The sequence below is a fragment of the Lepus europaeus genome, chromosome 11 (assembly GCF_033115175.1).
Source record: "Lepus europaeus isolate LE1 chromosome 11, mLepTim1.pri, whole genome shotgun sequence".
Taxonomy (NCBI): domain Eukaryota; kingdom Metazoa; phylum Chordata; class Mammalia; order Lagomorpha; family Leporidae; genus Lepus; species Lepus europaeus.
Window position 1 is genome coordinate 105,533,238 of NC_084837.1, and position 14,085 is coordinate 105,547,322.

A 14,085-nucleotide genomic window follows, 5' to 3' on the forward strand; every position below is an offset into this window, starting at 1 on the left:
CCTGCAAACACACCTGGGAAAGCACTGGAAGACGGTCCAAAGTACTTGGGCCCTTGCACCCACAGGGAAGACCTGGAAGAAGCTCTGGCTTTGGCCTGGCCTTTGCAGCCATTTGGGAAGTGAATGAACTGATTCTCTCTCTCTGTAACTTGTGCTTTCAAATAAATATATAAATCTTTTTTTAAAAAAGTATTAGTTTAAGTCTACCAAAGAACCTTGAAGTTTTCAGCAATTTTAAAATTTAACTGAAGGGTGGTTGTTTCGCCTGCAGTTAAGAAGCTGGTTAACACACTCAAGTGCTTGGCTTGTCTGCCTTCATTGGTTCCTGACTCCAGCTTACTGGTTCCTGCCACCCCCATGGTAAAGCTGGATTGAGTTCCTGGCTCCCAGGTTGGGCTTCCCCCAGCTCTGGCCGTTGTGGGCATTTGAGGAGTGAATCAAAGGGCAGAAGCTCTCTGCCTCTCAAATAAATAAATTTTAAAAATTTTTTAACTGAACAAAAAGTATATTTTATAGTTAATAATGATTAGCTTAAAATTACTTCAAATGATTTTGGGTTAATCATTGTACTAGAAAGAAGAAAATTAGCTTCAGACTTCTAAAACCCACTTAGATTCTGGGTCAGAAACTGGCTCACCAGACACTAAATCTGCAGATGAAACTAAATTGAGAGGTGCTGCGAACACCAAAGACAGTGAAGTGCAAACAGTCACATTACAAATGAGATTCCAGTTAGAACAAATGCAAATATATACAGAGAAAAGGAACCTGTGGCTGACAATTCAGTAAGTGAAAGAATATCTGCAAACTCCTAGAAGGTCAGAGGACAGGTGCTAGCACAGGCTGGCTCCAGGAGTGAGAGTCAGGGGTCGCAGGCAGAGTCTGCTCCTCCAGGAAAATAACACTGACCTCGAAGAGCAGAAAAGTAAAACCAGAGATAAGAAGGGAAGACCTGGGCCGGCGATGTGGTGCAGCGGGTTAAGCCAAGGCCTGACTGCTGGCATCTCATAAGGGTGCCGGTGCAAGTCCCAGCTGATCTACTTCCAATCCCACTCCTTGCTAATGTGCCTGGGAAAGCAATGGAAGATGACCCAAGTACTTGAGCCCTCCACTCACGTAGGAGACCTGGAAGAAACTCCTGGTTTCTGGCTTCACCCTGGTCTAGCCCCAGCCACTGCAGCCATTTGGGGAGTGAACAAGTGGGTGGAAGATCTCTGTCTCTCCTTCTCTCTCTCTAACTTTGCCTCTCAAATAAATAAATAAATCTTAGAAGAAGAAGAAAAAAACCCAGACAGTGGGATATTCCCTAGGAAACGGATGTGACACATGATCCGGGCTACTCCCAAAGACCTGAATTCAGCAAAGCACACACACACGCCCCTTCCGGGTGTTACCAGGAGAGACCACCAGCTTTTTTAAAAAAGCACAGATCTCCAACAACTTAATGGTGGGACAAATATCCTAAGGTGACAACCAAGATCTATTCCAGCACTTCACACCTCATAAGCTCAAAATACTCAAGGAACATTATTACAGGAGTTCTCCCTTGCTAGCAAGGGACCAAATATTTAATATTATCTACTTCTAAAGAGCTCAAAGTGTTCAGAATGTCATTCATCGATCACAATACTACGAAACTGGGAAGGAGGAAATAATCACTTTACAGATGAGAAAAAAGAAGACCCCAAAAACCAGTGGGTCTAGAGTTCATTAGCTGCATATCTGCCTGCCAGGGGAAAAGCTAAGCTAGAGTCTGGGTCACGCCAAGGGTGGAATTTCTTCTTCCATACACTTGATCATGTGGCAGTGTTCATTATCACCAAATTATAATACCTCCAAGGGCTGAACTTACTAAAATACATGCAGTTTTGTCATTTGGCTATTTAAAAATTTAAGGAATCTGTAATTAACATATCTGCAATGAACCTGCCTTGAAACAAAAAAAGAACTGCTTGAAAGTCAAGTCTGTAGAACTCACTCAATTTCAAAGGATCATAGATAAACGTGGAGAAAGGGAGAAAGTCTGCTGTAGTCAAAGCAAGGCCTGGGCTTAATCTGATTCTTGCTGGTAATTTCAGGGGAAAATTGGTTCTGTTTTATTCACAACAGCAATGCTAAGAATGATAGCACGGATCTATAGGAATCTGGAAACACTACCCGTGCTGAATAAACCTTTACAATTTCTTCCCACTCAGTGACAAGGTATCATTTAAAATTTTCATTTATTTGAAAGGCAGAGGCAGAGGCAGAGTCAGACTGAGAGAGAGAGAAAGAATGAGACAGAGCTCCAAGCCAAAGCCAGGATCCCAGAACTCAAGCTACGTCTCCCCTCAAGCTGCATCCCCATTGTGGGTAGGAGGGACCCGACTACTTGAGCCACCATCTGCTGTCTCCCAGAGTGCACATTAGAAGGAAGCTGGAAGCAGAAGCAGAGCTGGGACTCAAACCCACACACTCAGTAGGTGAGCATCTTAACCTCTGTGATAAACACCCCCCCTCCGCCCCGAATGTCATTTTAAATTATCAGCTTCCAAAATATATACTAAATCCTGATTTAAAAAAAAAAAAAAGAGCAATCACAGGCCGGCGCCGTGGCTCAACAGGCTAATCCTCCGCCTAGCGGCACTGGCACACCAGGTTCTATCTAGTCCCGGTCGAGGCGCTGGATTCTGTCCTGGTTGCCCCTCTTCCAGGCCAGCTCTCTGCTGTGGTCCGGGAGTGCAGTGGAGGATGGCCCAAGTGCTTGGGCCCTGCACCCCATGGGAGACCAGGAGAAGCACCTGGCTCCTGGCTTTGGATCAGCGTGGTGCGCCAGCCGCGGCAGCCATTGGAGGGTGAACCAACGGCAAGGGAAGACCTTTCTCTCTCTCTCTCTCTCTCTCTCACTGTCCACTCTGCCTGTCAAAAATAAAAAAAAAAAAGAGCAATCACATCTTTATTTCATCAATGAAGAAAGAACTCTTCTCAACTAGAAGAATAAAGGGATTTAAATAAAAAACAATGGCTGAGAGTTCCCTTTTCTTTATCTGGAAAAGACAAAATACAGGGCAGTGAGAATAGATAATACTTATTTAGGGATTCTTCATAGTCAAGAACCCTAAATCCCATCCCCCTTAACATACACACACACACATTTCTCTTCTTCTTTGTGAGTCCGCATGGCTCATGGGCATCTCCCTTTCATTTTCTTTCTCTTTCCTTCCCTCCTGAGAGTTTTCCTTAACTAGCAATAGTACACAATCTGCAGGGAAGGGTGTGGAATATGTATCTGGACAGGGATCAGAGTTAGAACTCAGAGATCTTTTAATTGATCTTCCTGCACTTCTTTATGTTACCAGTAGGAAACTGAGACCCAGAGCAGTGAAATATTCCACTCACTGCTATACCCACATCTGCCCCAAGGAGATCCTAAAGACTGTATATACGTCCTTTCCCATTGCAAAAACACAAAACTCTGTACTTAAAAGGATAACTAAAATTTATTTTTCTTTGAAATTTTAAAATGTTCTTAAATTTGTTCTCCTTTGAAATGTCTGTTAAACTGCCTTAAAGGCTTTTTGAAAGGCTAGGCCTCCTTCATTCCCTTAACATCAGAAGACTGTAGTTCGGATCCATTCTCGTGTTATGGTTTTTTGGAGTTATATTCAGGGTTACTACTAACTGGTTGGGAAGTATCAGAGAAGAAAAATCTCTGGGAAAGGTTTCAGTAAAATAAGTGACTTCATAGATAAATATTTACAGCTTCCTAAATATTTACTATGCATACAAATGAACTGGAAGAAGAGCCAAGGACTTCCTCACGCTCAAAGCGATCAAAACTAAATTCCGCAAATACAAAAATAAAAATACATAGACATGAAGAAGATAGATATTTGCACATACTTTTCATGAATCTTCAAGACTCGATGAACTATAGGAATCTCTCTTCCTTCTATCCTAAAAACAACAATCTCTCCCACTCGTATGGGATCTTCAACCCGATTTGTTAGGAAGAGAAGATCTCCTCTGTGAAATGCAGGCTCCATGCTGCCACTGGGGGGGGGAGAAGAACAGAACAGCATGAAGAACATGTGAGGTTACATTTATTTTCAAAATTAGATATTCAACAAAATAATTGAAAGTATCACCTTTGTAGTACACCTTTAAAGGTCACTACACAGCCCAGTACCTCAACAACTGTACTGATATAATGTATATTATTCTCAAAATATGGTTTCTCCAGACTAATGATATACAATACAGGATTCTTTAATTAACTTTCAGTAACTAGTTCCATTTCAGGCATTACTATTCTAAAAAGCTTAAATCTTTTTTTTTTTTTAATATTTATTGTATTTATTTGAAAGGCAGAATTATAGAGAGGTAGAGAGAGAGAGAGAGAGACAGAGAAGTCTTTCATCCAATGGTTCACTCCCCAGATAGCCACAACGGCCAGAGCTGTGCTGATCCGAAGTTAGGAACCAGGCGCTTCTTCTGGGTCTCCCATGCGGGTGCAGGGGCCCAAGGAATTGGGCCATTTTCTACTGCTTTCCCCGGCCATAGCAGAGAACTAGATTGGAAGTGGGGCAGCTGGGACTTGAACCAGCACCCATATGGAATACCGGCACTGCAGGTGACAGCTTTCCCCACAGCGTTGGCCCCAAGAAGCTTAAATCTTGAAAAGGGCAGTGTTACTAAGTCCTTAACCTTTTAAAATTTCAAATGACAAACAGAATATAAAAGAATGAACTTTCAAAAAACACTGCCCTTATTCTCACTTTATCTGAAAAACTAAACATATTCAAATATTCAAATGAGAACTGGATCATCTTCTGCCATTTATAAAGATACAGACCAAGATGACCTTATGAGTTCCATCCATTCAGAAGGAAAACAGCTCACCAAGTCAAAGAACAGACAGTCATGGAGATAATGCTTGTGTTATCAATCTACTTATTTATGTTTAAAAGAGAAACAAGAAAGAAAACCAAGGACTCAGCAGAGATTTCTGCCTAACAATTTCAGAAACCAGAAAAAGATTTAGTCTTATGGTAATAAGTGAGACAAAGTCCTAACAGTGTCTTCTTACCTTTCACTTACTCTACACCAGGTTTTAAGAAAATTCTAACATATTTACAGTGATTAGGGATCTCTTTTTTCCTTTTTTTTAAAAAAGATTTATTTTATTTATTTGAAATACAGACTTACAGAGAGAGAGAGGGAGGGAGAAAGAGAAAGAGAGAGAGAGGGAGAAAGGTCTTCCAACCACCGATTCACTCCCCAAATGGCCACAACATCCAGAGCTGGGCCAATCCAAAGCCAGGAGCCAGAAGCTTCTTCCCAGTCTCATACACGGGTCCAGGGGCCCAAGGATGTGAGCCATCCTCCGCTGCTTTCCCAGGCTACAGTGGAGAGCTGGACCGGAAGCAGAGCGGTGGGGACTTGAGCTGGTGTTCCAGTATGAAACAGAGGTGTCCTGAGCAGCAGCCTAACCTGCTGCTCCACAGTGCCTGCCCTGTACTTTCATTTTTTCAATCAGTGACACTCTCTGTTCAAATAAAACCTTATCTGACAAGTACATAAGTTAAACAGATAAAAGTTGAGTTGCTTTGGTGAATAGTTATCTTTCCTGAGTACTGATTTATGCAAAGTGCCAGTCTAAGTATTTTTTCAAGTAATCTTCAAAACAAGTCTATGATAGAGGTACTATTACTACCCCAACCAAGAGACAAGGAGACTAAAGCTCAGAAAGGCCTGAAGTTTATATCTCAATAAATTGATGCAGATGAGATCTGGACCCGGAGTGTCCAGCAGAATCTGCTCTCGTGGTGTCAAGGTGCCTCCAGGCCGCCGCTGAATCTCAAGGAGAGAACGCCATCCTCACATCTGCACTAAGGGAAGATGGCTCCAGAAGACACGGAGGACAGAGACAACACTGACACACACTGCATCCACAAGTAAACCGAGAAAGGCAACTATTAAAAGTGTTATAGAAAAGAGACAAATGATATGGAGAGAAAAAGACACATAAAATATTAACTCAATTATGTAAAAAAAAATACATGACAAAAGAGACTAAGGCGTTAATGGCGATTGTATCTAGTAGTATGGGTGACCCAGTTTCATCTTGTTTTCTGGGTGTGTTTTCATCATTTCATATAATGAAAACCTATCAACTTTTTTATTTAATAAAAGCATTTCTTTAAAGGTCACTACAACAGGCCAGGCGGGAAAAAGGTGAGGGCTTGAAATAGAACAGTAGGGAGAGCAACTATAAAGGACTGAACAGAGAAAAGGAAAATAACAAATTTGGTGGCCAACTGGAGATGACAGAAGGGGGAAATCAAGGATGACTTCTAGGTTGTTTTTTTTTTTTTTTTTTTTTTCTTGACAGGCAGAGTGGACAGCGAGAGAGAGAGACAGAGAGAAAGGTCTTCCTTTGCCGTTGGTTCACCCCCCAATGGCCACTGCAGCTGGCGCATTGCAGCCGGCGCTCTGCACTGATCCAAAGCCAGGAGCCAGGTGCTTCTCCTGGTCTCCCATGCGGGTGCAGGGCCCAAGCACTTGCACTCCACTGCACTCCCGGGCCACAGCAGAGAGCTGGCCTGGAAGAGGAGCAACCGGGACAGAATCCGGCACCCCGACTGGGACTAGAATCTGGGGTGCCGGCGCCACAGGCAGAGGATTAGCCCGGTGAGCCGCGGCGCTGGCCAACTCCTAGGTTTTTAACACTGGCAATTGAGCAGATGGTGGAGGCAGCCACAGAAATGGGCAAGAGAGGTTTTCAGAACAGGAGCTGGATTGCGTGGTTGTTATGCTGAGTTTCAAGTGGGCCAACATCAGAGAGAGATCCTATCTGTAGGGTCAAAGTGAAAACAAGGGTCTAGATTCAGGAAAGGAAGGAGATGAGAAATAGAGATTTAGGAGTGCTTATATAGATAGCAATTAAAGACATAAAAGCACATAATAAAGTGAGAGGCCATTAAAGAAACCAACCAGGGAAAACAATTTTTAAAGATTTAAAAAAAAGATTTATTTTATTAAATTGAAAGGCAGAGTTGTCAGAGAGAGAGAGAGAGCGCTAGAGCGAGAGTGAGTGCGAGCGAGAGAGCGAGAGAGAGAAAGAGATCTATTGGTTCACTCCCCAAATGGCGACAATAGCTCAGAGCTGGGCCAGACCGAAGCCAGGAGCCAGGAACACCAACTGGGTCTTCCACAAGGCTGGCAGGTACCCAAGTACTTGGGCCATCTTCCACTGATTTACCTAGGTATATTAGTAGAGAGCTGGATTGGAAGCAGAGCAGCCAGGACTAGAACCAGTTCTGCAATATGGGATGCTAGTGTCACAAGCAGGGGCCCAACCCACTGTGCCACAATGCCAGCACCAAGGGAAAACTTTCCTTTAAAATGATTGATTGATTTGAAAGAGTTATAGAGAGAGAGATCTTCCATTCGCTGGTTCACTCCCCAGATGGCTGTGACAGCTAGGGCTGGGCCAGGCTGAAGCCAGGAGCCAGGAACTTCTTCCATGTCTCCCATGTGTTTGGCAGGGGCCCAAGATCTTGGGCTATCTTCCACTGCTTTCCCAGGCCATTAGCAGGAAGCTGGATTAGCAGTGGAGCAGCTGGGACATGAACCAGGACCCATATGGGATTCTGGCATTGCTGGTGACTGCTGGGCCACTACCACAATGCCAAGCCCCAAGGGAAACTTTTTAAACACGAAATAAATTACTAGCAAACTTATTGTTATCATTTGATTAGAATTTGCATTTAAATTTAATACAAAGCATGATAAATTGTTATATTAAAATTTTTTATCAACTTCAGTTCTATAAAGGAAAAAATACCAGTTTTGAATGTTGCCTGAAGTGTCAGTTAATAAAATAAATAATATGAAAGTCCCAAAAGTGGGTTCTCAATGGGCCTGCATCCTCTGAGGCATGTGCAGTTCCAGGTAAAAGCTATATTCCTGGAGTTACACAAAACCCTGTCCACGCAAAACCTATCCCGTCACCCCACACGTAAGGGGCCTTTCTCTAATGACTGCTCCTTCTGATCCTGACTAGATTCTCCTCTAACACAACCTGGCCTCTTTTCTTTATTCCACATGGCAACCAGAGAAGCTCAGGATATAAATCGCCTAGCCACCAAACAATTCAGGGCAAACACCTCTGTTAAGTACCACCTATATCACAGATTTCCTAGCTACAGAGGGCAGGACACTCTCAGCGCCAAAAGTGTTTTCAGTGGGTCCTCTGGTCTAATCCCCACTTTAGAGGCCGGATATTCGTAAATATCTCTACTGCAGGAACTAAATCTGAAATAATTCCAGAACAATCTCCAAAAGCAGCCTCCCTAGGCCTCTCTCCTACACCTTCCACCCAGAGTGCCAATCATTGGCTTCTCCTCCTGTTGGTGTTTGAACACATCACAAATCAAAGCTCTGTACCGAATTCCAGACCATCTGGGAACACAGGGCCACATGCTCTTAGCACTACATCAGTCCTCTGATGACACTTAGGTCTAGCTTTATGGATGAGGAAACTATGGTTCAGTAAATAAATGACGTGCTCAAGGCTGTAGCTGGACAATGAAAGAAACAGAGATCCAAGTCTATATTCCCAGAGTAGTATTAAAGCAATGTTAAATTACACCATCAAATGCTTTCCCAGGAGTAATATCCACACATTTCTTTAGGTTCTAGAACTACAGCTGTGTTTGTTAATAAAAATAGAATTAAGGGACTGGTGTTGTGATGCAGTGGGTTAAGCTACCACTTATAAAGCTGGCATCCCATATCAGAGTAACAGTTTAAGTCCCGGCTACTCTGCTTCTAATCCAGCTTCCTGCTAATGTGGCTAGGAAGGCAGCAGAAGGTGGCCCGAGTAGTTAGGCCCCTGCCACCCATTTGGGAGACCAAGATGGAGGTACTGGCTCCTGCTTTCAGCCTGGCCCAGACCTAGTAATTGTAGCCATTTGGGGAGTGAACCAGCAGATGGTAGATCTTGACCTCTCTTTCCATCTTGCTCTGTTGTTCTGCCTTTCAAATAAACAAATCTTTAAACAGCCAAACAAAAACAAATAGAATTAAGGTACAAGTATAAGTAAGAGTACAGGTCAGGCGTAAATAAGAACTAGAGGGGCCGGCGCCGTGGCTCACTTGGTTAATCCTCCGCCTGCAGCGCCAGCATCCCATATGGGCGCTGGGTTCTAGTCCTGGTTGCTCCTCTTCAGTCCAACTCTCTGCTGTGCCTGGGAGGGCAGGTGGAGGATGGTCCAAGTGCTTGGGCCCTGCACCCACATGGGAGACCAGGAGGAAGCACCTGGCTCCTGGCTTCAGATCGGTGCAGTGCTGGCCATTGCGGCCATTTGGGGAGTGAACCAATGGAAGGAAGACCTTTCTCTCTGTCTCTCTCTCTCACTGTCTAACTCTGTCAAATAAATAAATAAACAAATACATAAAACTAGAGACCCAGTGCCTCTGACCACTTGCCCAAAGTACATCAGAATGTGGCAATGAAAGAATCAAATTCATCTTGTTAAGACAAATATTAAGTGTTATCACCAAACTAAGTACATGAAGAGGGAGGGAGGAAACTTTGGAAGGCACCAATTGTGTCACAGGAGTATATTCATCTCCAAACTCATCAAGTTGCCTATATTAATTAGTTTTTTGTGTTAATGACACCTCAATAAAGTAGTTAAAAAACACGCATAATATACTACTATCTAGATCTAGATAGCATTAATGATTCAATTTATCCTATATTTGTACTTTATTATCTCCACAAAGAATTTGAGATGGTTACAAAAATAAGCCTAAAATAAGACAGAACAATTTCAATTAAAACAGCAAGTGGTAACTCTCAAAAAAGGAGTTTCAAAATGAGATTCTAAAACCACTGAAGAGTATGAATGCAAAGACAGAGAAGGAGTGTAGAAAAAAAAATCAGTACTATTTGTCACATTAAGAGATGGCACTGGGGGCTGGTGCTGTGGTGCAGCAGGTTAAAGCCCTGGCCTAGCAATGCTGGCATCCCGTATGGGCACTGGTTCAAGTCCCAGCTGCTCCACTTCTGATCCAGCTCTCTGTTATGGCCTGGGAAAGCAATGGAAGTCAGCTCAAGTCCTTGGGCCCCTGAACCCACATGGGAGACCCAGAAGAAGCTCCTGGCCCCTGGCTTTGGATTGGCTCAGCTCTGGTTGTTGCAGCCATTTGGGGAGTGAACCAAGGGATGGAAGAACTCTCTCTGTCTCTACCTCTCTAACTCTTTCAAATAAATAAAATAAATCTTAAAAAAAGAGAGAGAGAGAGAGAGAGATGGCATTAAGGGGCCGGCAAGGCCAGTGCTATGGCATACTGGGCTAAGCCACTGCCTGCAGTGCCGGCACCCAATATGGACGCTGGTTCAAGTCCCAGATGCTCCTCTTCCAACCATGCTCCCTACTCTGGCCTTGGAAAGCAGTAGAAGGTGGCTCAAGTCCTTGGGCCCCTGCACCTGCGTGGGAGATCTGGAAGAAGCTCCTGGCTTCAGATCAGCCCAGCTCTGGCCATTGTAGCCATTTGGGGAGTGAACCAGGGGATGAAAGTCCTCGCTCTCTCTGCCTCTGCCTCTCTGCCTGTAACTCTACTTCTCAAATAAATGAATAAATCTTAAAAAGAGAGAGAGAGAGAGAGAGAGCATTAGTAACTTCAAAATTCCTGAGGCCTAGTTTAGAAGTGATTTTGAAGGTCAGCAGAAAACATGGAAGCAATCAGTGATGCTCTGCACTGACACTGAGAACACGGAGGTTCTATAAAAATCTAAGGAACGAATGGGAAAACATCAGGCCTGATCCATGGAGCGAGGAAGGTAAGAAGACAAAAGAATTTCAGGGAAATAACGCCCACTGAATAGTAGCCGCTTCATGGAAAGGTCTCAGGCGCTTTGCGGTTCTGAATGGTAAGCATGACAAGGTGAGAATTTCTTACAGCTGAGATACAGTCACTAATTTTCTTCCAGGGGAAGGGTAGTTTCTAAGAGACCCATAACCAGTTTTCAATATCTCAATTCTTCTCCCAAATAATGCCATGCAATTCCATGCCTTGAAAAGAAAAATTAACTGTTACCTGAGCACCACTACAATCGGACTTTCACTTCCAGTTATTACCATCAACCCCTTCCAGATCATTAGTGCCGAGGAGACAATCATCCCAAAATTTAGGACTTGGTAATAGAGCTGTAGGGACAAAAGAGAAGAGATCAGACCCACCGTCCTCTCCATGAGGGAAGCAATGGAGTAAACTCAGAAGCTTCAAGCAGTCCGACCAGGGCAGCTGAAGTTCTGGGCACTCTCTACAATACCGTAATAACTACACCGCAGTGACCCAAAACAGGCCCCCATTCCGGTTTGTTGAAACACTAGTTACATTTGCCTAATAACATAATAGTGCCAGACTCTTTGCACAATTTATTTCATTTCACAGCCATTCAGTTTAGGTTCAATCACACTCCAGTCACATACCAGCCAAGGCTAATATCCCTTTGCTTCTTATTTCCTGTGACATTTATCCCCGTAGCAGAGTCTAGAACATTTAACTCTCCCCTCATTTTATAGTGTGAGGGAACTAAGCAGAGACTTTGCCAAACTGTCACAGCTTGTCAGTCACACAGGCAGGACCTGAAGGTCAGCCTTCTGTCTTACTAAATTTCCACTAGTCCACAAACTCTAACATCCCATGACTCGAATTAAGCAGATACAACACTACAAAGGCGTTTCGAGCAAGGGAAATAATGTGAGCTAACTGTGCTGGGCCGTGGCTTTTTGGAAACTGGGTAGAACAGAGGATGACCAGACACCAAGGCAAACAGTTCAAAGAATGAAGAGACAATGCTGCACAGTACTGAAGAAATCTGAATAAGCATGTTAGGTCAAATTATCAATAATTTTAAATGCAGAACTGAAAATACGAGCTTGAAAAATTCATAGTACATATTAAAGTACAAAAACAAAAGTTTCAAAAATATGCATAAAGAGCCCGCGTTGTGGTGTGGCCAGGTAAAGCCACTGCTTGCAACACCAGCATCCCATATGGGCACTGGTTTGAGTCCTAGCTACCTCCACTTCAATTCAGCTCCTTGCTAATGGGAAAAGCAGAGAAAGATGGCCCAAGTGTTTGGGCTCCTGCACCCACATGTTAGACCCAGATGAAGTTCCTGGCTCCTGGCTCTGGCCTGGACCGGCCCAGGCCATTGTGGCCATCTGGACAGTGAACCAGCAGATGGGAAGATTCTCTTTGTCTCTCCCTTCCTCTCTTTAACTCTTTCAAATAAATAAATAAATCCTTTTTATTAAATGCACAACTTAAGTTCATATTTATTTTAATTTTTCATTTTGTTTGAAAGGCGGTGACAGTGTGAGTGAGAGAAACAGAGAGACAGATCTTCCATCTGCTGGTTCACTCCCCAGATGCCTGCAGCAAGCTGGGGCTGGGCCAGACAAAAGCTAGGAGCCTCTCGGAACTTCACCTGGGTCTCCCACACCAGTGGCAAGGACCTGAATACTTGAGCCGTCACCTGCTGCCTCCCGGTGATGCATTAGCACAAAGCTGGATCAGACGCAGAGGGACCCAGATTCAAACCAGGCACTCCAATATGGGATGTGGGAGTCCCAAGTAGAGATTTAACTACTGTACCAAATATCCATGTCCCACTTTTGTTACTTTAAAAAAAAATAAACATGCAGAGGACATTCTACAAGACAATTGTTTTAGTCTTCAAAAATTCAATGGCGTAGAAAAAAAGGCAGGAGACTATTCTACATTAAAAAAGACTAAAGACACACACAGGAACCAAATGTAATACATACACCTCAATTGAATATTTGTTAAAAAAATCATATTGAAAAATACCAACCACAAAAGACATTTTGAGGTCAATTGGGGAGTTCCAAATATGACTTGAATATAAATGATACTAGAAAATCAATGCGAATTTTCTTAGGTGTGATAAAGGTATGTATAGCGGTAATGTAGGCACCATACTACATTTCAATAGTTACCTAGAGTTGTACTTAGGAGTGAATTGTTGTGTTTCAGATTTCAGAGTATTTCTTTTCTTTTTTTTCTTTTCTTTTTTTTTTTTTTTTTTTTGACAGGCAGAGTGGACAGTGAGAGAGAGAGAGAAAGGTTTTCCTTTTCCGTTGGTTCACCCCCTAATGGCCGCTGTGGCCGGCACGCTGCGGCCGGCGCACCGCGCTGATCCGATGGCAGGAGCCAGGTGCTTCTCCTGGTCTCCCATGGGGTGCAGGGCCCAAGCACTTGGGCCATCCTCCACTGCCCTCCCGGGCCACAGCAGAGAGCTGGCCTGGAAGACGACAGAGTATTTCAGAATGCAGGTTTTTGGATTTGAGATATTTAACTTCTTTCCGTTATCCATTTTCAAATGATTCAAAAATTTATACATATATATGCATATACAAAAATCTACAGAACAAACATGGCAACATGTTAATTAACAGTTTAATTGTTGAATCTATGTAGCAGTTGATAGGTGTGTTCACTATACTGCTCTTACAATTTTTTTTAAAGATTAATTTATTTGAAAAGCAGAGATACAGAGAGAGAAGGAAAGAGAGAGAGACTGAGACCTTCCATCTGTTGGTTCACTCCCTAAATGGCCACAACAGCCAGGGCTGGCTAGGCTGATGCCAGGAGGCAGGGGCTTTATCCAGGTCTCCCATGGGGGGCGACAGCCCATGGACTTTGGCCATCTTTCACTGCTTTCCCAGGAACATTAGCAGGGAGCTGGATCATTAGTGGAGCAGCCAGGACTCCAACTGGCGCCCATATGGGATGCTGGCACTGCAGGTAGAGGCTTAACCTATGCCACAATGCTGGCCCCTCAATTTTTCTTAAATATTGAAAAAATGTACAGAAAAATGGAAGGAACTAAATATGTTGGTAGTTACATCTTGGGATATAATATTAAGGAATTTTATTGATTTAACTTTTTTATCCATATTTTTAGCATTTTTCCTTTTTAAATCAATGTTTATTTCTATCGAGATATTATACTCATATATATACAAGAGATATATAAGAAAAAAACAGCAATATCCTAGC

General features: G+C 43.2%; 1 protein-coding gene across 2 annotated transcripts in view; it reads right to left on the reverse strand.

The window, feature by feature from the left end:
• The window catches only part of SEC11A (SEC11 homolog A, signal peptidase complex subunit), a 47,836-nt gene that overhangs the window by 11,109 nt on the left and 22,642 nt on the right, over positions 1–14,085 (reverse strand). The window contains exons 2-3 of one of the 2 annotated variants that reach the window (XM_062206296.1): positions 11,092–11,201; positions 3,883–4,032 (exon numbers count right to left, since the gene is read on the reverse strand). In XM_062206296.1, coding sequence (XP_062062280.1) covers positions 3,883–4,032; positions 11,092–11,201 — 260 coding nt within the window. The remainder of the gene's footprint in view (positions 1–3,882; positions 4,033–11,091; positions 11,202–14,085) is intronic. The other variant, XM_062206297.1, reaches the window with a different exon arrangement.